The following is a 23925-nucleotide window of genomic DNA, read 5'->3' as shown; positions in this document are numbered from 1 at the left end:
TTTATATATCAGGAAAATCCCTATCTTTATTTCTGTTTTTGAATTGCTTCATGTTTGGACACTGCTTCATCTCCCCACTCAACATGTTCCAGATTTTGACTCGTAAACACTAAAAAATGTTCTGGTAGTACACACATTTATAGTTTTGAAGTTGCTAAAACCCCTTAAATTATGTTCTCTACAGAAAACATACTTTGAATATTTCCTGGTAGTAAATTATTTTTTGCTCCAAACAAAATGTGTGCTTTCTGGAATTTGTAATTAATGCCACAGACCAGATTCATATGAATAAGCAGAGTCTCTAAGGATTTTTCTTTAAGGTTATTTTAATATATTATTTTAAATATTTTTGAGAACTATACATGATCATAAACTGTGTTTTATTTTAAGAAAAATAAATAAATAAATAAATCTCTTTTTTCTTTCTAACGTTTACCGAAATACATAAGAGCGAGAGTTGACGTTCATTATGCTGCTAGTATGAGTAACTACTTCGAGTTAACCCTAACTTCGTAATTTTATTTTACTGGACTAAAGCACACTCTTTTATTCACTTTACTTTGATACATTTTGCAAATTAACCATCTATGGGTTTATAAATCGGCTGCCATAACACCCTCAAAGGGCATCTTTGAGGAGTGTGTCTACTGCCTACGAGGTAGCAGCACCGACCGAGTAGCACATTCGGTGCTTAGCGACAGGTAACTACCCCGCATTTCCTTCACACGGAGCTGTGCTTCCGGCGTAGAAGAAGACGCTCATCCCGTTGTGCACTTCATTGGTAGGCACTTTTGTAATGGGGCTCCTTTATGTAGTTAAGCTAGTGAACTCAGTTGAGCTAACAGTGCACCAGCATCTGTCTTCGTTTGATCTTCGCTCCTCTATCTAGACTTTTTGACTTGTCTGTTAACGGTAGCAGCGGGGGCTGCGGATGCTGAGGAAACGTGACGCTTGCTAACAGAAGCTAGCTCCACTATGTTGAAGCATGGGCAGTGTAAAAATACTGACTCTTTTATACTGTCTTGGGGTTCAAAGAAAAGTAACTGCAAGCTGCAGATGTACGGTTTCTGCTCTCTCACATCTCACTGCGCTAAAGAGAAGTTAAAGAGAGCAACGTTTCATGTTGTTTATCCATGTGCTAATTACTAATCTGTATTTAGCACACACGCTACACTCGGACACCAGCGTTTCCTCATTAGCTGATCATGTTTATCAGAAATTCAACAGTATGTACATACAATCACTGGCCCCTTGATTAGGCACACCTTGCTAGTTTAATCTTCAGAGGTGCGTTAATTCTTCGTGTCATCGATTCACCAAGGTGATGTAACTTTTGATTCACAGTTGCTACAGATTGGCCAGCTTGCCAAGAATATATTCCCCACACCATTACACCAATAACAGTACTGTTAATATAATGCATGATGGATCCATGCTCTCATGCTGTTTTTGCCAAATTGTGACCCTACCATTTGAAAATTGAGACTCAGACCGGGCAACATTTTTCCAATCTTCTGTTTTACCAGTTGTTGCCTCAGTCTCCTGTTCTTAGCAGACAGGAGCAGCACCTGATGTGGTCTTTTGCTACTGTAGTCATCTGATTCAAGGTTTAACATGTTTCTTCAGAGATGTTCTCTGCATTCCTTGGTTGTAACGAGTGCTTAATGAATTACTCTTGCCTTGCGATCAGATTGAAGCAATCTGGCCATTCTCCTCTGACCTCTGGCAGCAACAAGACATTTTCACCTACAGAACTGACACTTTTCTTCCTATTGTCTTTAAATCCCAGTAGCTCAGAGCAGCCCATCTGGCATCAACAGCCATGCCTTATTCACAGGCACTTAAATCACCTTTCTTCCTCTTTCTTTCTTTCTTTCTTTCTTTCTTTCTTTCTTTCTTTCTTTCTTTCTTTCTTTCTTTTTTTTTTAACTTTCTATGTATCATTTTCATTATAACAACAGATAGTCCAGAACAGCAAACAAAACCATGGGGCTCACCAGTTCGTGTCATGATTTCTAAAGTATATATAAGTATATATCATAAGTAATTCTTATCCTCAGTATCCCCAGATCCTTAAAGATAGGAAGTCAATTTTTTTCCCATTTATTCAGGAGAAGTTTTCTTACACTTTGGGGTATTTTATATCCAAGTAATTTAGACACTTCAGTGTAAATCTGATCCCAAAATGGCTTTATTTTATTACATGTCTAAAAGTTATGGGTGTGATTGGCACACAGGTTCCCACACTGCCTCCAGCAGAGCTCCAATGATTCTCAGAATTTGCTCCTTATTTGTGGTGTGATGAAAAAATGAACTAAGGATTTCCAGCCAAATATTCTCTCATTTTTGGAGCTCCTCGAGATGTGCTGTGCTTTCAGCATTGAATGCCAACCCTCTTGCGAAATTTCTATATTCAGTTCTTCTTCCCATTTATTTTTAATGCAGTTAGTATCCCACTTGGTTAGTTGTCTTAGGCTCTGATATAGCTTAGAGATCATTTTTATGGGTTTTTTCTTGTAGGCTTCAGTTAAAATATGTATCAAAGTATTTTCTCCTAAGGGCAGCGCTGGCTTTATATTTCTTAAATAGTAATCTCTTACCTGTAGATATATAAAAAAAAGTCTTGCTGATCTAGATTAAATCCTTCTCGTAGTTTTGAGAAGTTTTTAAATTGGCCTTTGTGTATTCATGTGGATAGTGCTGTTATACCCTTGTTTGCCCATTGTTTAAAACCTTCTTCCCTAATTTTTGGTTTCTCCTTCTTTCTTCAGCATGTCATCTGGAACCATGTCTACTATCCTAAATGGATTACGTTACTGCAATGTGATTGACTAATTAGATATTTGCATTAACAAGATTTATGATTTTCTGTTTTCTAAGAACTTCTATCTCAGTGACTCAGCTCATAATGTGACATTTGGGAATTTGACGCGTTCATATTTGAACCAGAAATGGGTAATGTCATGTAATGTGATCTTATTCAGTTACCAGAATTGCAAAACTAACATGATGATCTTTCCACTGTTATTCATATATACCAGTTTCTAATCTGGCCTATGTAAAATCACAAGAATCTGCAATAAAATAGTTAAATGAAACACAAAACATTATTTTTAAAAGATTTGGTCATTCCAGGAGTTACAATGCTCTAAAAATGCACCTGAAGACAGTCAAAATCATGACATTCTTTTTACTAAAGCGAGTATTCAACTAAAGGCTTACTTTACTGGGCAACTCACATGAGAGTTAAGGTACATAATGGTGTAGGTTCTGTGTCACTGTAGCTGTTTAATGTAATTTTTATAATGAAAAGCATTCAAGCTGCACCGTACTATCACAGCAACAAGTTTTCTAATCTAATCATTGCCAGTCACGCACAATTAATGAACTCTTAGCTCCATAACTAGCTTTTTCCATGTTATTGTGTCCTATGAGTTTAAGTCTTTGTAAATGTTGGATTATTTATGTCTGCTAATATTGGCATTATTTGCTCTGTTATTCTTCATCAGCTATGAGTGTACTTGTGCTCCAAGACAAGTCTGTCAACAGAGCAAAAATGAGCGGCCTGGATAAGGACCAGCGTCATCATCCCAGTTGCCGGGAAAAAACACTGGCCTCTGATTCATCCGACTCCCGTGAGCTTCCCAGTCAGCAGCTCCAAGGGCTCAAATTGGCATCACATGCAGTGCTGGAGGAAGCACAGCAAAGGGGCAGGTTAAAGTGCTCTAAATGTGGAGGCTCGAGGATGTTCTTCTGCTACACATGCTGCTCCTTAGTGGGCATGAGCCTGCAAGATGTCCCCACAGTAAAGGTTTGTAGGAGGTTAGGACTCACCTGCTTTGTCTTTTAACAGAGGCCTTCACCATTGTCTTAATTAGTTGCAAAAATGCCTTTTTTTTATTATTTAAAGTTAAATTTTTTGACATGATGCTGCTGAAATCCAACTCTCCCCTCGACCTGACTGTACACACTGTGTGTTACACTCAGCTTCCTGTGAAGATAGACATCATCAAGCATCCCAACGAGACAGATGGCAAGAGCACTGCCATCCACGCCAAGATTCTTGCACCCAGTGATGTCACAATATATACTTACCCCTGCATACCTGAGTACCAAAAAGATAAGGTTAGTTCTTCTTTATCCTTGTAGTTGTGGTTTTTATCCTAAAAGAATGGAGTTCATTTAACTGTAAAACATGCTGTCTGCCTTGTACCTTGTGTGGCTTCAGCTAACGATTACGTTTATGATTGATTCATCTGGAAATTACTTCCCAGAAAACTTTTTTGTATCTTCACTTGTCTTGTTTTCACTACTCAGTCAAATAACATATTCAGTTTTCTATGACACAACACCGAGAAAAGCATGTGGCATGTTTTGTTTGGAAACAGAGGTTAAATTGATCATCAAAAGTGATTTTCTCTCATTTGCTAATCCATGAGTGTCAAACATATGGCCTGCAGGCCAGAACGGCGCGCCAAAAGATCCCATCAGGCCTGCTGGATGGCTTGTTGAGTGTATAATATAAAGAGCAGGGCGGCATATGTAGTTTTTGGACTTTTCAGTGTATTTAGTACCAAGAAGCCTTAAAAGCTTTGAGAACTAAAAGTCATCGTGCAAACTGTTATTTTCATCCAATCCAGAGGTTTGAATCACTGTAAGTTTAAAAACTTTCTTAGTGACAAAAACATTACACACAGCCCACCATAGCAAACTGAGGAAAGGTGATTGCGCAAAGGAGCTGTGCCCGTGTGTTTCACCGAGTTCACTATACAAAAGTCTTGAGTCACTCACCATTTCTTATTATTTTTCTTCCAAGAAGAAAGTAAGGGTTTTTTGTTGTTATTGAGCAATAGTTCTTCAGGCTTTCTGAAGGTCTTTCAAAGTTTGTCTTTGGATTTTGGCTGCTTTTTCACTCAATTTTTTAGTCCAGTCTTTATACCTGACCATTTTGAGGGGAATGGGTTTTTTGGCTTGTTAAGCCACTCCCCTTTTTGTCTTTTTTGGTTCCCTTTCGGAATTTACTTTACACTAAAACAAATGGAAGTAGTTGAGAGCATTTATTATGCAGTTGCTTTTACTAGTTTTGAACTAATGTCTGATATCACGGACTTAGCATTTTCTTTGTCATCTATTAGTCTTTTTCTTTATATTGTTGCTTAAATAATCCTCTTTACTGTGTTGCATCAACTCATTTCTATTTTAATGCAGGAATCTAATTTAACAGTGTGTTCTGAAACTGTTGCTCTCCACTAAAGTCAAATTGTAAATGCTTATCTTTTGCATTTTGTAGTCTTGTTTGTTCTTCTCTTGTCTGTTTGCATAAAAATCTTAGATTTTTATGCAAACAATGTCTGGTGAAACATTTCTAAAAGATGTAGATTTATTTGCTGCAGCTTCATTCTTCAGTTCAAACCTCACAGCACTTATGCAATCAGATTGTTATTTCAGCTGAATGAGTTTCGTCCACAAGCCATACATTTGTATTGTTTTTCTTCTTGCCTTCTCATTTATTTAAATCAACTGATTTAGTGTTTTCACTTTTTCAACTTTATCCCTCACCTGTCAAACAGTTTACATCCTGTTCTCTGCTTCCTAAATTTAGCCTTTTATAAATCACCCCACTGTAAAAACATGTGTTCGAGACACATATTTTGTGCCCTAGCACAGTTTGCATGATGGCGTTCCTCTCCGTCTTCGCTCGCTCCAGGTGGTGTTGGTATTCCCTGGTCCGAGGGCCGTCTCAGTTCAAGACATGATGAAGTGTTTACATGACAGGTCACACGACTTCTCTGATGAACCGTGCAGAAAGAGGTTAAAGACTGAGCAAGTTCAAGGTTCCACGTGCACCTCCGAGAGCTCAGAGTCGGGGACGCCAGATGAAGCAAAAAGCTCGGTGTCAAAGGTGGATCCCCTCCAGAGGGTGGTCTTCATTGACAGCACATGGAACCAGACCAATAAGATCAGCACAGACGAGAGACTGCAAGGTAATCATGAAAGATTGCATTTGAGTGGGTTTCCAAAGAACTCTTGACTGCTGGTGATTATTCACCCACAATTGAATTTACCATGATCTCACGATGTTGTGACTGACGTGTTTCTCCCCCAGATTTGCTCCAGGTAGAGTTGAAGATGAGAAAAACGTGTTTCTGGCGTCATCAAAAGGGCAAGCCGGACACTTATCTAGCTACTATCGAAGCCATATATTACTTTCTCATGGACTTCCACGAGCATTGCCTCGACGAGGAGTACAGCGGAGAATACGACAACCTTCTCTTCTTCTACTCCTACCTGCACTCGATTGTTAACAAAGCTAAAACCTCTGCGGGAAAATGCTGAGGTTTCCTGTGAGGACAGACCAAAAGACATCGAACTGTAGCTGAAGCGACGATATAAATGCAACATTCAGGTGCTCTGCCTTCCAACGACCCCAAAACATGCATCTCATTATGTGTCGATCATAATTTGCCTCTGGTTGTGGATGAAAACCTTAATGGTCGGCTCTCTGTTTGAAAACCTGTTCAGGGTCACAGTGAGGGGATAGAATAAGAAGCTATTAAAATGGATGGATTCGTAATTTAAAGTCGTGGATAATGAACAGATCAAAATGAGTAACTTGGAATAACAGACAGTGAGATGGGGTTTTTATGTTTATCGATTCTGATTATGCAGAAAAATAATTTTTAGTTTTTGAACTCGAATGACTTTTTTTTTTTTTTTTTTTTTTAAATGCATGAATGGACAACAGTATAGAGTATGTAGTGGTACAAAGAAAGGGATTTCTGATACATTTAAACATTTTAATTTACAAATTAGTGCACAATGACGTTTGTGTTCTGCTGTAATCACATTTGTTGCAGACCCAATAAACTTGTTTTCTTAAAATAAGTATCTGAAATGCCAAAAATTGTAATAACTTTTAAGTTCTTAACAATTGTACACAGCAGTAATGAGCTGTATTTAGTAGTAGGTCTCTCGGATCTTTGCTTGCAGACTGTCGCAAGTCTTCTTGGCATCTCCCAGCAACATCGATGTGTTGGGCTTGTAGAAAATGGGGTTATCTACTGCAGCGTAGCCCACGCCCAAAGTACGCTTCATCACTATCACCTGGTGGAAATAGTAAGAAAAGAAGGTGGTATATGGTTCGATTTTTCTTATTTTGGTACCATATCATCAAACACATTTCATCTAATAAAGGTAGACCAACCTGTTTGGACTTCCACACCTCCAGGACAGGCATGCCAGCAATTATAGAGTTGGGATCTTCTTGTGCCGCCGAATTCACCGTGTCATTGGCACCGATGACCAGCGTCAAGTCTGTCTCTGTGGGTCATAACATTTACACGTTTACGCACAAGGCAGATGAACTCAGAAACTCCAGCGCTGCACTAATCTCCCTCCACCATAAACAGAACCATGTGTGTCAGCCTGCGTGCCTGGTTGCTAAGAAAACAATGAGTGTTGTCCTAATAACTTGGCACAACCAAGTATCCAGACACAACATGTGGCCACTTCAAGCACAGATGAAAAGGAAAGGATGCGTTTATTACAAGTCACCGATCAAGTAATTGAATCCAACGCCTCCCTGCCAAAGTGACAGCCGTGTAACGGTAAATATAACAGATCTTTCTAGAATTTATTTTTAAAAAAGGAGCTTGCCTGGGAAGTCGTCATTGATCTCATCCATCTCCAGGACCACGTCATAGGGAACGCCAGCCTCGGCCAAGAGTACGTTCAGCTGGCCGGGCATACGACCGGCCACTGGGTGGATGCCAAACCTGTTGGAGATGTTACAGCACATCACTGATTTTTCACTGAAAACTTGTCACACACATTGATAAAAGAATGTCCTGCCGTGTGTGTGTGCGTGTGCGCGCACAAACTCACCTCACAGTCTTGCCTTGTTCCTTCAGCATCTTCACCATATCTGCAATAGGATACTGGGCTTTGGCTGCACACAGACCCCAACCTAACAACATAAATATAGAAACTTGCAATAGCTGAGCAAATTGGCCTCTTGAACTTAGTAGGAATATAATGGTTATATCCTATCTAGAGACTCCATAATCCCCTTAGGTTGCTTGAGTCTCCTGTCAAACAGCTTTTCTTTTATTGGATGGGTGCCTGGTCATAGATAAGCATTTCACAGCTATTGTTCATTTTTAAATGACAGGCACAGCAGTCCTGCAGGACAACAGTAAAGCCACATATTCATCACCCTTCATTCCTTCTTTTGTCCTCCACCACCACAAGACTCCTCTCTGTGTTAAATCATAGCAGTCAAAAGTCTGAGAGACATTTTTCTAAGGAAAACTTTTGCATGTGTGGTGTGCTTTGGGGTCCCCTGCGTGCAAAGAGCTAGTTACCCTCTGTCTGCATAACCCCTCCTTAACCCTGGTGGTCAGGTACCTTCTAGAGTTCAGCATTACCCCTAATCGAGTTTTTCCAAGCCAGTGACTTGTATCCTGCATCTTCTATAATTCCCCAGACAGCCGGAGCCTTCTGTTTCCTCACTGCCGTGCTTTGTTGTTGACAGCACATGGAGAGTCTGGACCGAATAGCCCTTATGATTTTTCACTGTTTCTCTAATCAAACCAGCATGTTCGACCACACAGCTGTCTCTGCACCGATTCGGAGCCATTGGAAAAAAACAGCAATCCTGGTATCCAAGCTACACGGAGTGGTTCCTCTCGCACAGGCCGTTCAACAACTACTCATTTGTCAGACAAGTCTGGCTTTTTCTGCTTAATAAATCATGATGTGGGCATTATCTCACACTCTGAAATCCAAACCACCATTATTTAGGCCCTGTGGACAGTTTGTGAACAAACTACTCCCTCTTGTGGTCACTACAGTTTAGCATTCTGAGTTTAATGAAAACGCTACCATCAGATGCCTGATTCTGGCCATTTCCAAGTACTCTGCAAAACATTTGGGCTTTCCCAGAGCTGTTTTTGATCTGACAGAGCAACTTTTTTTGTTTGGTTTTTTTGGTCAGGTGAAAGCAGTTATGTGGGAGATAGATGATGGTACTGATCTAAACTGATGATCTGAAAAATGACGTTTGGACTCCACGCCATCTACTGACAGGAGCACCAATATAAAAGTTGTGCTCCATTTAAATCTCTTATGTTAGTCCAAGCTTCTTTCTACACCTGTCTGCACCTGTCTCTAAAGGGCTCCATCTGTTTCCAGCACCATCTCCACCCTCAACTGGGAAAAAAAAAGTTTTTCTATTTATGTAGAAGATTTAAAGCTTCCACCAAAATTTGCTTACAGACAAAGTGGCAAATGACAAAAGTAGCTGAGCTTTGAAGAAAATATAAATCATGGTGGAGCATTCTTCCAATGCACTGATTGCAAGCTGGCTTTAGGCCAAATTTTAACAGTTTCTATCAGTTTACATAATTTTTTGTGCTGCTCTAAAAGTGTTTTTTTTCCCCAGATGAAACAACTTATAGCTAAGGACTTCAAAAATGAGGAAACTTTGGGTGAAGCACCGTTTTATCCAACTTGCTACCTGCTCTTCATGTCTGCTAAAGGCTTAATTAACCACTGATAACACAACACACCTGAAACCACTGTTGGAGTGCCAAAAACAGTTTCTTAGATGGCCATTTGAAGCTAACCCAGAGAAATAAACATACAAAAACACTTTGTCTCCATTCTCCATTTTAACTCATCTGTTTAAATTTAATATTGGAGCTTAAAGACATGGCTTCATTAACACATGGATGCCGTTATAGGTGGCTATATATCTATCTGCTAACCTTCACCTCAGCCAATTCTTCATTCACTGCAACCTATTTCACCCAGTGGCAACCTGGAATCCCTCCCCAATCAAACAGGGTGTTACACCAAAACCCTCCTTAGAATAGCTTTGGTCATTAGATTGCAGTGGTCACTCATGTTTTGCCACCATTAACTATAAGAGCAGCGCAAGGTTTTCACCAGCAGGTTGGGGGGAATAAATAAATAAATAAAACAGCACAGCACATTTTTCCCTAGCAACCTGTAGTTGCCAGGAAGTCACTGCCTAACCTCTAGGCTTTTACGACTAGGGTCTTCATTCACATGATCCTACATGACGACACAGGATTCTTCTTCTCTCTCTCGCTCTCCCTCTCTCTTCTCCTTTCAGCTGCTCCCTTTAGTGGTCACCACGGCAATTCATCTGCCTCTATCTCACCCCATCCCCAGCATCCTCGTCTGTCACACCCACCCTCTGCATGTCCTTCTTCACTACATCCATGAATCTGCTCTGTGCTCTTTCTCTTTTCCTCTTGCCCGGTAGCTCCATCTTCAACATCCTTTTTCCAGTATATCCACCATTCCTCTTTTGCCCATCTCCAAACTATATCAGCTTTGCGACTCCAACTTTGTTTCCAAACTGCTCAACCCGCCCTATTCCTCTGATGTACCCAATGAAAATTCCTAATGAAAGTTTAAGCATCTTCAGCTCTGCCAACTCCATTTACACTTCCTATTTCTCCAAACCATAAATCATAGCAGGTCCCTCTACCATCTTGTAAACCTTTCATTTCACTCCTGCTGCTATCTTTGTGTCAAAAATCACCTCAGTCTTTCCACCATCCTAAATCTCCACCTGCTCCACCTGCTCCACCCTGCCTCCACCCTTTTCTTCACCTCTCTTGTGCACTGTCCATTGCTTTTGGATGGTTGGGTACACTGCTAATCACACTAGATAGTGCAACCTAATAACTCAATACAGTCACTTACAAGTGGGGTACTATTGTGGTAATATAGGTACCTACATTAAATGAAACAAACTGATAAAAGATCAGTTTCACAGTTTCACTTTTTCCAACCAACCAATGACAAAGCTGAAAATTACATTCCTCATCTTTGCTTCAAGACATCTGTAAAACAGTGTGTACCTGGGGTAATGATGATGTTGTTGGCCTCTTTGATTATGTCAATGGTTTGGTCCACATTGACCTCAGTGTGAGTGCCAACAATCTCCATGGGCTTACCACCCAATGTTGAGGTGGTGCCGTACCCGCCCAGGATCACGTTTGGCAGGGAGCGGTTCATAGCCTTGAGGAAGAAGCAGCCCAGTGACATGTTTGTATCCTTTTACTTCATGCACAATGCTGGAAATGTGCATCTACTCACCACACACATGATGTAGGAGAGGATTGCACCAGAGGAGCCAATCAGTGCTCCAACAATTGTCATGAGATTGTTGTCAAGCAAGAAGCCTTCGGCGCATAGTGCCCATCCAGAGTAGCTGTTCAGCACAGTAATGACCACAGGCATGTCAGCGCCTCCAATGGCTGCTGTTAGCGTTACACCCTATGACAGGTTGAATCAGAAAAACAAAACAGAAAACAAACAAAGTATTTTAACATATTCCAACTTAGATAAAACAATACATTAAAAATCAACTGCTGAAATGTAAATTCACTGAAAGAGATGTTGCCATTTTTTTTTTCCCCTGCTGCCTGTTCGCAGCTTTAATAATGGTCACAAACTCACCATGACAGTGGAAAGCCCAGACACTCCCAGCAGGCACCCCATGCCAGTACCATAACTGGAACTAAGCATAAAGGGCACCATGCCTCCAACGGATGCTGCCATCAGACTGGCATTCAGCATGTGCCGTCCAGGCAGCAGCAGGGGGGCAGAGTTCAAAAGACCTGCAACCAAAAAAAAACACATTTTTCAGAGAGGCAAGAGAAAGTGTTCTTACACTTTTGTAGGGGTTAAAAGGAACAACAAGAGAGCGTGCTTTTCTTTAACCAGTGTCAGGTGTATTTGAACCCTCAGACTTATCTGCGAAAGCCTCTAATCAGCTGTCTGAGCATCTGTCTCATCCACAAATCAGATAGCAACCCTCTACCAACCACAGCCATCCAGTCACTGGCCTGCCCTTCCCATGACAAATTACCAGAGAGCTTCTCATGTGTTCCTCTTGATTGGTCGGCCTAAAGCGCAAATTAGAGAGTGCTGACACTTACACAGAAACTCCTGGATTTAAGAGGGGATCTTTGGCTTTCAGTAGATGAAAGGAACAATCAGCAGCCGACCAGACAACCTGATGTGTTTTCATAGAGATTTGTGTGTAATAAGAAGAGCTATGGTCAGATCTGGACTGACAACGTGCAAATGAGAGATTAGTGTCAGATCGATTACCTTGAAGCTTGCCATAGGCCACCAGTGATCCACTGAATGTGACGCCTCCGATGTAAGTACCCAGGTAAGCCACAGTCTTGAGCACACCTGCAGATGGGTGAGTATCCAGGTGAGGATACTCAATCATATACTCGGCAATGCATGTGAGAACAGCCGCCAGGCCCACAAGGCTGTGGAAAGCTGCCACAAGCTGGGGCAAGTCTGAGATTTCAATACGCTTGGCAATGGTCAGACCTGTAGTTGAGATATGAAGAACGTAAAAAATAATAATTTTTAAAAAGCAGCCAAAAAAAGTCAAACACCAGAACTAAACTTCTCATGCACATTGGCAGAGTCTGACTGCTAGAAACATTTAGGGCATTGAAAAAACATGAAATTAAAAAAAAAAAAAAAAAAGAAGGAAAACATGGTTAAAAGGCAGACACCTGCTTCTAGTTATTGGGCCTGTTCTTCAAAAGGTAATCCTAGGAGTTCAAAGTTGAGCATTTAATTGCATTTTCTTGAAAACTAAGCGGCTCTTAATGCCGTGTGTATGTGCGCATTCTTAGGATGATTACACTGCCATTCATCTTCCTGCTTCTTAAATTACGATTAACATGTACAACAGGGTGATTGATGCATGTTATGAAGTAGCAATACTTCTTCAGAAGACTGGAGGAGCTGCATGCAAAGCTAATAACGAAACAAACTGCTAGACTTCAGAGGAGTCCTGCCCAAACTTTATCAATTTATTTTTTATTGAAAACTGAAACCTTGAGGTGCTACGTTATTTGCAAGTCTCCTTCACATGACCCAATGAAACAGCAGGCCGTACTGCTTGAGTTGTTCCAAAACCAAATTAGAAGCGCTGTGAAGCTACAGTGGGCATTTTGCAGCACAAGAGGTTTTTTGGGGGGGCAGTTTAAGTAAAGAAACATCAGTGAACACAACATCATGATATCCATTTTAGTTGAATGCATGGAGCCACCTACCCAGGGTTCCCCCGCCGGCCATAGCCAGAGACATCTGAGACAGCAGCTCCGGTGAGGGTTTGAGGGCACCGAGGGTGGCAGCAAGGCCCCCTGCCACTCCCATCATGCCGAGGGCGTTCCCCAAGCGACTGGTGCTCTGGGCAGACAGGCCGGCCAGCGCCCCGACACAGCACAAACCTGAGCCCAAGTACATCATCTGAGGAGAAAAAGTGAGAATCAGCAATTTATCATAGCTACATGTTGAGAATGGATCAATAATTCATCTTTAGGTCATCAAAGAATCGAGAAGCAGGATGAAAGTAGTCTAAAGATGAGAAGTAATTCCAATTAAATAAAAGCTTCTGAACAGTTTCTCCCACATCTATTTTTGTCCTGAACTTTTCAAAGCATTGAACAATGAAGTACACGAGGAATCAAATATTTGAGTCATTTAGAGCTGACATCAAAGTGGACCCAGTCTGCTAATCTGCAGCTTTTTTTTTTTTGGAAATACATTCTACTTAATAGCTTTGAAAAGCTAGCTCACAATTAAAGAAAATCCCTATATAGCCTCTACCAGGTCTTGATGCAGCCCCACAGTGAACTCCCTCAAAGAAAAGATTTGAATAGCAGGTGGGTAGGTTTCTGTGCTCAAGCCAGAACTGTGTACCTGACATGACCATAATGAGAGTTTCCCCCATCTCACTGACATCATGCAGAGCAAAGAGTAGAAAAAAAAAAAAAACACACAAAACAAACCGTGTTTAAAATGCATCCACTACTGCAGTAACAGAATCTATGTGAGAGAAAAAAAAAAAATAGAAGTTTAAAAGGTTCTCTCGGGCAAATCATTCCAAAACCAGCTGAGAGATAGAATCTCTCCAGTGTGTCCCGTGTCTGGCCCCCGGCCTCCTCCAGTACAGCCCAAACACTTTACCTTGGAAGTGTCTAACCAGATGCATCTCAGAAAATTCAAATATTTAAAAGAAGTTCAGTATTTCCCATCAGTTAGTTACAACACATGAAAATTTTATATATTGTAGACTCACAGAAGCTACAATGTTTCAAACTGGGGTTTTTTTGTTTGTTTTAATTTGGATAATTATGGCGAGTAGATTTTTTTAAAAGTCATTAGAAGAACAGTATAAATACCTGTAAATGACTCCGCCTACTTAATACACACAACCACAGTCATGGAGAAGACTGCTAACTGGACAGTTGTATAGATGATTATCACTGATTCTCTTCTCAAGCAGGAATATTGACACTTTTCATAGAAGGTCATTAATATAGCACATCAAAACATATTAATGGAAAGTTGACTGAAATGGAAAAGTGTGGTAGTAACAAGAAAAATGGACGCCCGCAGCCTTGAGAGGCTTGTTAAGAAAAGTTGATTCAAGAGCTTTGGAGAACGAGTGGACTGAGGCTGGGGTTTGATCTTCCTAAGATCAAACAAAGATGACAGACAAAGTCAAAAGCACCTTACCTGGGTCACTCTGAAAAATTACTGGACTATTGTGCAGTGGTCCGAGGCCCTTCTTTCAGATCAAAGTAATTTTCGCTCTTTATTTCTAAATCAAGGTCCAAGAGTCTGGAGGGAGAGCAAAGAGGCACACAAGCCGAGGCGTTTGAAATCCAGAGTGAATTTCCTGCAGTCTGTGATGGTTTGAGATGCCACATCATCTGCCGGTGTTGCTGATGGTTGGTCCACTGTGTTTTATCAACTCCAAAGTCAGTGCAGCTGTCTTCAAGGAGGAAACTTGAAGCTCTCTAAAGCCATCTGCTGACGAGCTTTATGGAGATGTTGATTTTCTTTTCCCAGCAGGACACAGCACCTTCACACAGTGCCAAAACTAGTACCAAATGGCCTGCTGACCATGTTATTACTGTGCAAGACGGGCCAGCCAACTCACTTCACCTGAACCCTCACAGAGAATCAAAGAGGTATTTGTCAAGACCAAGATGAGAAACACCTGATCCAATACAGACAAGCTATCAAAGTAGCATGGGCTTCAGAAACAACTCAACAGACCCACAAGCGGATTGCCTCCATGGCAACCTGATGCAGTAATTCATGCAAAGGAGCAACAATCAAGAATGAACACACTTTTCAGAAGCTGGATATTTCTGTATTTGAAATCCTTTTTTGATCGTGCTTAACTTTTCTATTAAACTGACATAACTGCATTTATGATGTTCACAAATGGTAAGCCATATTTAAAGTTAACATAATATTTCAGTTTAATTTCTATATTTATTAGACTGAAAGTATGCATAAAACTTTCCATGGTATCCTCATTTTGTAAGATGCACATTTATACATAAAATTAAATGCACTTTCTAGCAAGCAGAGGTCACCACACTAAAGTACCACACGGAGTACCATATACTCTACAACAGCGGTCCCCAACCCCCGGGCCACGGACCGGTACATGAGTCGTTTGGTACCGGTCCGCGAGGGTTATGGCTCAGGTGTGAAATTTATGGTTTTCAGGGTTTTTAATCATTAACTCTGTTTCCCTGGGTCTTTTCCCGTGTGTTATGAATAAATCTTCTTTTTTTGCTACTGGCACAGGTTTTATTTTGTTGTACTAATCCAAGACATCTTAAAGGCCGGTCGGTGAAAATATTGTCGGACATAAACCGGTCTGTGGCGCAAAAAAGGTTGGGGACTGCTGCTCTACAACCAATTAATTTCACTGTTAAGCTACTTAATGCACATTACATTAAGTAGCTGATTGTCAGTGGAAACAAATGTGAGTGGGATGACATGATGTGCATCTTCTCACCTGCTCGATGCTGTACCCAGCAGCCACAGAGGCTCCGTATCCTCCAACAAATGTAGCCCCAGGCAGCAAATACAGGTAATTGTACTCAGGAGGGTCGGTGGGGCGTTTAAACATGTCCAGCATCCTCTGGGTGATCAGAAAACCACCTGCACAGGTACAGAAATAAATTAATGAATTAACAGTTTTCATTTGTTTGGGTGGGAAATTATTTATGTTCACTGAAGCCATTTTTGTGTCCAGTTTTGAATGTCACACCAGCAATGTTGATGGAGGAAACAAAGGCAGCAGCCAGAGCAAGACTCTCAGGCAGGGAAGAAGGTGTGAGACCTCCACCCATCAGCACCAGGCCTCCTACCGCAGTCAGACCTGACAGAAAAGAATTTGTTAACAAATAAAAAGGAAACACTCAAACACCACATCTATACAGACTTTCATGACTTTAATGCGTTCTGACCTGAGATGGCATTGGTGACGGACATGAGAGGTGAGTGCAGAGCGGGGGTCACACCCCACACAGTGTGGTATCCCACTATCCCCGCCAAACCAAAGGTGGTGACCATCTGAGTGAAAGCAGCATTGGGCGAGATGACGCCCAGAGCCAGACAGGTAGACAGGCCTAGAGAAAGAAAGAGCAAGGCTGTGTTGCTGTTGCTATGTTTGTGCTTTCCCTGCTGCTGTAGTTTCAAGTTTGGTTTCCAGTCCCTTCTTAACCATTAAAGGAATGGAATAACTGAATAAGACAAATAAACATGTCGTTTTATTACCAGCTATTATGATTCATAGTTCCTCTGAAAGAAGTGAAGCGAAATGTTTGAATTTACTGAAAAATTTATTCATCGCTGTGCTCGGTTACAGAGGGGCTTCCAAAGGTCACAGTAAGATCTGTGTTGTGAGTAACAATGACTTGTTTTAAAAATGGAAAAATTACAAAGTCAGACTGGAAAGTAAAGGATTTTTCCCCTCATGAATCTTACAATGAAATCCCAAAGAGACATGATTATACTGCAAATTGCTTTTTTTGTCCACATAAAGGTTTCCAGTTTACATATCCATTATGTAGAAAAGCAGTCCCACTTTACATTTTGTTTTATATAGAATCAAAGTCATTTCTTAGTTTTTGGCATACTTGTTATACCCAAATGCTTCAGATCAAACAGATTTTAATATCGAGTAAAGAGGTTTTTAAGGGGGGGAAAAAGCCATCCCTACCTGAAACTTCTATGTGAAAAACCAACTCCCCCCCCCCTAAATGTAATAACTGGTTGAGCCACCCTTGGCAGCAAGAACTGCAATCAAGCATGTGCAAAAACTGGAAATGGGTCTCTCGTGACTGTGGAGGGATTTTGGCCCACTCTTCTTTGCAGAATTGTAATTCAGCCACATTGGAGGATTTGAGCATGAATAACCTGTTTAAGGTCAAGCATCTAAAGTCCACAATTTGATTAGACAACTCCAAAACCTTCATTTTGTTTTTTTAAGACATCAAGAAATGGACTTTCTGGTGTGTTTTCAGATCATTGTCCTTCTGCCTAACTCAAGTGTCCTTGAGCTTTGGGGTATAAACTCGAGGCCAGACATTCTCCTTCAGGATGTTCTGGTAACTTTTACCTGGAAGGCCAGGTAGGTTTGGATAGCTTTTTTCCTCAATAAATGAAATAATCATTTAAAAACTTTTGCATTTGCTCAAGTCTAACATTAATGTCACACTAACACAAACCATTTAAACCGAGGGTGTCCAACTCCAGTCCTCAAGAGCTACTGTCCTGCAGCTTTTAGATGCATCGCTACTCCAACACAGCTGAATCAGATGGTTGGATTACCTCTTTTCAGCATGCCATCAAGTTTGGCAAAGGCCTGACAACAAGCCATTCATTTGATTCAGGTGTGTTGGAACAAGGATGCGTCTAAAACAGTGGTGGGCAATCTCAGTCCACGAGGGCCGGTGTCCCTGCAGGTTTTAGATCTCACCGTGGGTCAACACACCTGAATCACATGATTAGTTCGTTACCAGGCCTCTGGAGAACTTCAGGACATGCTGAGGAGCTAATTTAGCCATTTAAATCAGCTGTGTTGGTTCGAGGACACATCTAAAACCTGCAGGGACACCGGCCCTCGTGGACTGAGATTGCCCACCCCTGGTCTAAAAGCTGCAGGACAGTAGCTCTCGAGGACTCGAGTTGGACACCCCTGATTTAAACCAAAAGATAGTCCAATTACAATAAAATGTACATTTTCACTATTTGTATGCTTTAATTTCAGTACAAATTAATGTTTTACACAGAACAAATCCTCTCAGTGAAGCCAAATAAAGCAGTGCTAAATGTCCCAGAAGTCTGAATATTTCTGCGTTTGTGTTTAACCTGCAGTGTAGACACCAGCAGAGGTCATGGTGCGATTGAAGGGCGAAACAGCCGCCACTTTCTCGGCCTCCAACTCTGCGACCGTTTTCGGTTTCACCGGCGGTGGCGGGACTGTTTTTGGAAGAGGCGATGGGAACATGTTCCTGCCTTCCTGAATGCACCAGAAAACACACAAGAAGACCAGAGTGAGGAGAGAGGAGTCCACAAAAGATTTGCGTGAGAAACAGACATCAAGACTTTCGCACAGTGGGAGAGCTCTCGAACACGAACTCGTGGACGGCACAGGGGATTACACTAAACAAAAAAGCAATCACGAACCAGTTAGCAGTGGTTTTGAAAGATAAATTCTCTTTTAAGGGGCTGAATAATGCTTAGTGTAACAAGAGGTAAGCTGATATGTCCTATTGAGGTTGCGTGCTTATTCTGCCATAAACAATGTGTCAAAGCTAAATTCCTGGAAAAGTGTATTTTGAAACGTTCATAACATTCTTGCTGGGATCCAACTTGAGCTATTCCCAGCTGGGACTGTGTTTTAGTACTCAATTGGCGCTCTACCCAAGCATGACAGGATCTGACAGCGCATGCTGAGAGGGAAGGAGGGATGCCAGTGGGGATGGAAGCTGACAGGAGACAGTTACACGAAAAAAAAAAACCCAAAAAAACTGCACCTTCATAACAAGAGTCCCACGGATGACATGGTCAATTGTTCCATAATCAAATTCTTCTTTGGGCTCATAGTGGAAGTATTCCTTGTCTGGACTAATGGCCTTCAGAAGCTTCAGTATGTTGTTTGAATATAGACTGCTGGCTTGGGTGGCCATGCGGCTGGGCAGGTCTGTGTAGCCGATGTGCGTTACTCCCTAGTTAACAAAAAAAGTACATTAGTCATACATAAATAAATCATATATATCCCAAATCAGAAATACATCTTTTGCATTCCTTAAGATTATCCAGTTTTTATCCAAATGTCCAAGCTAGGCCAAAAACTCACCCTGTAAACATGCAGCTCTCCGGGCTTTGTGGTCTCGATGTTGCCCCCTGCCTCTGCAGCTAGATCCACCACTACAGAGCCATCCTTCATAGACTCTACAAACTCCTTTTTGATCAATATGGGTGCACGCTTCCCTGAGTGAGCACAGGACCACAGGTAGAAAGGAATGAGATGCATCAAACAGCATCATGCTGTCTAACAAAGAGGATAGTCAATCCACATTAAAGATGTAGTGACCCTCATGAAAGTGACATTATGGGGTTGATGGGGCTTAAGCCATAGTATAGAAAAATTGGATGAGGCCACTGTGCCATCATACGTTGGTTAGTTAGATCTAGTTGCAAAGTCCAAAGCGGAGGCTTTTCACCGTCGCCACCTCTTTTGAAAGCACAAGTGATGAGTGAGGGGCAGACTAGCAGACGATTTACTCAGTGTCAGCAGATAAAATGATACGTTCCTTATGTTTAGGACCAACTCCCATGAAGCCTACTGAGTCCTTAGCTGCTAGATTACATAAAATGAGCCAACAGCGATTGAAATTCTCAGCACACTTGCAGAGCAATATTTCATATGTTTATCTCTAATTGATGTTCAGTGTTGCTTTGGAAAAGATGAAATAAAAGCAAATAGTGGTGACACTTGATGCCAAACGATAAAGGCAAAAGTGGCTTAAAGTACCGATGTGACTCACCGGGAATTAGGGCAGTGCTTACGATAATGTCGACTTCTTTACACTGCTTGGCAAAAAGAGTCATCTCAGCCTCAATGAACTCCTTTGACATCTCCTTGGCATAACCTCCAACACCCTCGCCAGACTCTTTGAGGTCTACTTCTAAAGGCTCAGCCCCAAACGACTTGAACTGCTCCAGAGCCGCTGGCCTGAAAGTCAAGAAGCAGCCAGCCTATCAGCAAAAATCTGTCCATCATTAGTAAGCCTGCGGTTTGAGGCGATGCCAACCTTATACCTGGTATCAAACCCTCTGACTATGGCTCCCATTGACTTGGCTGCCCCGGCTGCTGCCAAACCAGCCACTCCACCTCCAATAACCAGGACCTGTTTACAACCGAAACATCCAAATGTGCCAAGGTTTCACTTCACACTTCATTTTTTATTTTAAGAATATTGAAAGGAAAGGAAACGCTGTACTGACTGTAGAAATAGATCATGCTTGGTTGAGTAAAACATAGACTATTACCTTAGCTGGAGGGACTTTTCCTGCAGCTGTGATCTGACCAGTAAAGAACCTGCCAAAGTGGTTGGCAGCCAGAACCACAGCCTTGTACCTACATAACAAAAACTCACGTCACATTTACATTAACTAAACAAACAGACGAAATCTGGACTTAAAAATACATTTTTGTTTACCCAGCAATGTTAGCCATGGAACTGAGTGCATCGTAGCCTTGTGCAATGGTAACTCTGGGCACCTGATCCATGGCCAGCACAGTGCTCTGCCTCTGTGACAGCTTATTCATCAGCTCCTGGTTCTGTGCTGGATAGATGAAGCTCACCAGGGTGGATTTGGGTTTCAGGAGATCTACCTCACTCAAACTGGGGGCTCGAACCTAAAAAGAAAAAAAAAAAAAAATCTATTTTCCACTCAAAATTAAATAGAACTGACAGATATGTTCCCAGCCACCCACCCTAAGCTGTATACGATGTCCTCAAGAGCAAATACTTTTAATACACAAGACCCCTGGCTGTGAGCCCCTCCTGTGAATGGATTAAACTTTCTGATTCCAGCCACTCTGAAGAAAGACGGAAGCTAAACTGCGGAGCCACAATAAGACACAGTTTAAGATAATGAAGGAGTATTTTGAACTACGAGGAATAGCTTTGAATTTGAAATAAGTATTACAAGTCTCTTTTAACCAGCTGATGTGCGTCATCTGGCTTCATAAATAAATACAGCTGAGCTTTGACTGCACAGCAAGGCTGTTTTATAATGACACTACCAGCGACATGTATAAGGTGAAAAGCACAGGCCCGAGAACAGAACCCTGTGGAATTGTATAATGAACTTTTGTCTGTGAGGAAGACTCGTTAGCCAAGTGTTATTCAAACCAGAAGAGGGTGGTTACTTTGACTGGAACATATCAGGAAGCTCAAAGTGATCATTGGTGTCTGATGCTGCACTGAGATGAGTCTATAGTATGAGGCCTTAAGAAGATTGTTGGTGGTTACGGTTTCTGTGCTGTGAAGCTGCAAAAACAGAGTCTGATCTGCGGACCAAACCGAGCCAGGTACGAACCTTAAGGACCAAGTCTGAGCCGAGGGCTCCCTTAACATCAGTAATGGTGGCTCCAGCATCTCTGTACTGCTGATCGGAGAACTTTGATTCGTCCCCGGCACCGCTTTCCACCTGCACCCTGAAGCCCTGTTTGACCAGCGCCTGCACCCCAGCCGGAGACAGCGCCACGCGACGCTCATTCTGTAACGTCTCCTTAGGAACTCCAACCACCAGGTCCTTGTAGAGCACACCTGAGGACAAAAAAACAAAACAAAAAGAAAAAAGAAAACAATGCAGCCGAGAGTGAAGAACTTGGAACTTGTCACACAAAAAAAAATACACAACAAGACATAAGTTTATCTTCTTTTACGCAACAACGCAGCAGGCATGCGCGTACAGCTGAGATTTGCGTTGCTGGAAACAGTGTCAGGTTACACATTTCTCTCCCTACATGGTGTGGTGACCTCGCCACCATGGAGACATTATTAGCAGGTGATTGGCACCAGGCCAGCACACACACAGAGGCCCTGCAGTCCTACGCAGACACTCTCCAAAGTCAAACTTAAAAGCTTTCAGTAACTCACAAAACTATGACGAACACTCTGTGCCATGTGCCTCGCACACAGCACCGGCTCCATACACAAAAGGCTGTCATCAGAATCAGCCGCACTGCTGTCAAGTTTTTACATGTCACCTTTAACTGACCTCTCGCCCGCTCTCACATGTTAGCAGCGCTCACGAGCAAAGCCGCCGTCTGCTTTATAACAGCTTTCCCTATTTTGAGAACATCTCCAGCAACCTGCTGCAAACAGTTTGTGATCTGCAGTGGAAGTTTTCCACTCTTTTGGCCGGCCGGAGCGTGTCCTTGAGTGAACCGTTACGCTCTCATTCCTCAAGTCAGACACGAGAAAGCACGCAAGCCCAGCCTGTCCTCTGTGAGAACACTGTAAAGTGAAGCAGAGAGATTTGTACATTTCCTACCTCTGGAGGCCTTTTGGTCCCATAACACAGGGAAAGTCCTGAAATGCCTCCTTCCTGGGAACTTCAGATGGACCCCTCGCTGGGACAGAATGACAGAGGAGCTACAGATGCAGCGGAGAAGGGTCGACATGGCTGCTGAGCGTCCGCCCTGAGGCTCCTTCTAAGCTCTTGATTACGAACACAAACAAGGAGAAGGAGAGGTTGACGATAAGGCGACACTACTTCTACATCTGCTGTCAAATAAAAAAGAACATTATTTTTTAAAAATACCCTCAAAGCAAGTCCCGGGCCCCCCTTTCTCCAAGTCACACACTCAGACTGTGTGTGCTGCGAGGCCTACAGACAGCGGAGTGACATTTCAGCCACACACACACACGCAGAGCACAGGGTTGATTACACACTCCAGGCTTCTCTTCGCAAGAACTGGAATTATGACGGCACAGGGGGGAAAGTGTGCCAAGTGTGGCCTGGTTGTTGTGAGCCGGAGAAGAGCCACCAGTGAGCAGATAACAAAGGGGGAGCTGGAGGGGGGACAGCTCAGACACAATCAAGACTGGAAAAAATGTGGTGTTTACAAATGTTGGTCTGTCTTATATAAAGACAAACAATGCCACAACCAGAAAGACAAAACAAAACACATGACTGTGGAAACTTGTCATACTTTGGTTGCTGTTTTGATTTCTGAGTCACAACAACGTTTTGTTGTTTACCCTCCCTCCCATTCATTCATTCATTCATTTTGTTGAATCACAGTCAAATCACTGCTCCTCATTCTCCAGTAATCCAGTCAGACACTCAAAGACCGGCTGATGGCCTTCCTTGTTCTCACACTTGCCTTTCAGGTTTCCAGAAAGAGCGAGTTTAACAGCAGTGTCACCTGCGAGGTTCCTATATCCCCAAAATCCTTCCCGTCTGCTTGCAAGGAGAGACAGACGACCTTCCACAGTTTCCTTATCACTGCCGGACTATTTGAGTATAAATAGCAAATCCACGTGACTTCAGTCATCACCACCTCTGAAGCAGCTAAACTCCTTCAGGCCCTGCGCAGGCTGATACACTGCCACACTCCCACAGAATTAAAGGCTGGATTAAGACGCCCGGGAAGGAAGACACTGGCTAGTCATTTTATTTTAAAGCGGTAAAAGTGGATGAACCGACCGACTATGGTCCTTACTGTGCAATAAAATAGCTTTTATGACAGTATCAGTTAGAACAAACACTTTCAGTCTATCTTGGGCACAAGTAATTGGGGACTACCTGGTGTCGGTGTTGTTAATTAGGCCAGTGTGCATTTTCGTTTCTGCACACTAGGTGACGCCAGAGAGTCAGAGAACGCTGTCCCACCTGTAAATGGTTGGACGACAAGAACTATTACTGCTCCCTCTCTTTGCAAGTCCCTGTAATGTTAATGTTTAATTCAAACAATCTTATCGGTTTATAAATTTACATTTACATAAAATCCAAGAT

General features: G+C 42.1%; 2 protein-coding genes across 6 annotated transcripts; one reads left to right on the top strand and one right to left on the bottom strand.

The window, feature by feature from the left end:
- Nucleotides 1-626: 626 nt before the first annotated feature.
- dtwd1 (DTW domain containing 1) lies at nt 627-6885 on the top strand. Of its 4 annotated transcripts, XM_039608347.1 has the most exons (6): nt 760-781; nt 2772-2823; nt 3510-3811; nt 3988-4125; nt 5708-5984; nt 6107-6885. In XM_039608347.1, the coding sequence occupies exons 3-6, from the start codon at nt 3512-3514 to the stop codon at nt 6334-6336; spliced, it is 945 nt and encodes a 314-aa protein (XP_039464281.1). In that variant the 5' UTR covers nt 760-781; nt 2772-2823; nt 3510-3511; the 3' UTR covers nt 6337-6885. The 4 variants fall into 4 exon arrangements, with proteins under 4 accessions (XP_031584686.1, XP_031584687.1, XP_039464281.1 ...); XM_031728826.2 differs by lacking the exon at nt 2772-2823 and having other exon boundaries at nt 627-781; XM_031728827.2 differs by lacking the exons at nt 760-781; nt 2772-2823 and adding an exon at nt 685-701.
- Nucleotides 6784-23594, bottom strand: LOC116311641 (NAD(P) transhydrogenase, mitochondrial-like). 2 transcript variants are annotated; one of them, XM_031728824.2, is made up of 22 exons: nt 22729-23228; nt 22459-22625; nt 21499-21728; nt 20613-20812; nt 20443-20530; nt 20212-20300; nt 19938-20125; nt 19247-19380; nt 18924-19115; nt 18256-18406; nt 16350-16511; nt 16151-16261; nt 15896-16041; nt 13125-13320; nt 12154-12387; nt 11497-11657; nt 11134-11313; nt 10896-11055; nt 7885-7966; nt 7657-7775; nt 7205-7320; nt 6784-7104 (listed from the first exon to the last, which is right to left on the bottom strand). In XM_031728824.2, exons 2-22 carry the CDS (start codon nt 22586-22588, stop codon nt 6958-6960), a joined length of 3216 nt encoding a protein of 1071 aa, XP_031584684.1. In that variant the 5' UTR covers nt 22589-22625; nt 22729-23228; the 3' UTR covers nt 6784-6957. The 2 variants fall into 2 exon arrangements, with proteins under 2 accessions (XP_031584684.1, XP_031584685.1); XM_031728825.2 differs by lacking the exon at nt 22729-23228 and adding an exon at nt 23294-23594 and having other exon boundaries at nt 6958-7104.
- Nucleotides 23595-23925: the final 331 nt, after the last annotated feature.

The sequence above is a fragment of the Oreochromis aureus genome, linkage group 1 (assembly GCF_013358895.1).
Source record: "Oreochromis aureus strain Israel breed Guangdong linkage group 1, ZZ_aureus, whole genome shotgun sequence".
NCBI classification, from domain to species: Eukaryota; Metazoa; Chordata; class Actinopteri; order Cichliformes; family Cichlidae; genus Oreochromis; species Oreochromis aureus.
The sequence above is the reverse complement of the archived record's forward strand: the minus strand, read 5'-3'. Positions and strand labels throughout refer to the sequence as shown.

Coding starts and splice junctions, on each gene's coding strand:
- dtwd1 (XM_039608337.1), top strand. Junction 3,812..3,987: donor AAGATGTCCCCACAGTAAAG/GTTTGTAGGAGG, acceptor TGTTACACTCAG/CTTCCTGTGAAGATAGACAT. Junction 5,985..6,106: donor CACAGACGAGAGACTGCAAG/GTAATCATGAAA, acceptor TTTCTCCCCCAG/ATTTGCTCCAGGTAGAGTTG.
- LOC116311641 (XM_031728825.2), bottom strand. CDS start 22,588: ATGTCGACCCTTCTCCGCTGCATCTGTAGCTCCTCTGTCATTCTGTCC. Junction 18,407..18,923: donor GTGGGACTCTTGTTATGAAG/GTGCAGTTTTTT, acceptor TGGTGCATTCAG/GAAGGCAGGAACATGTTCCC. Junction 16,512..18,255: donor TGCTGGTGTCTACACTGCAG/GTTAAACACAAA, acceptor TTCTTTCTCTAG/GCCTGTCTACCTGTCTGGCT.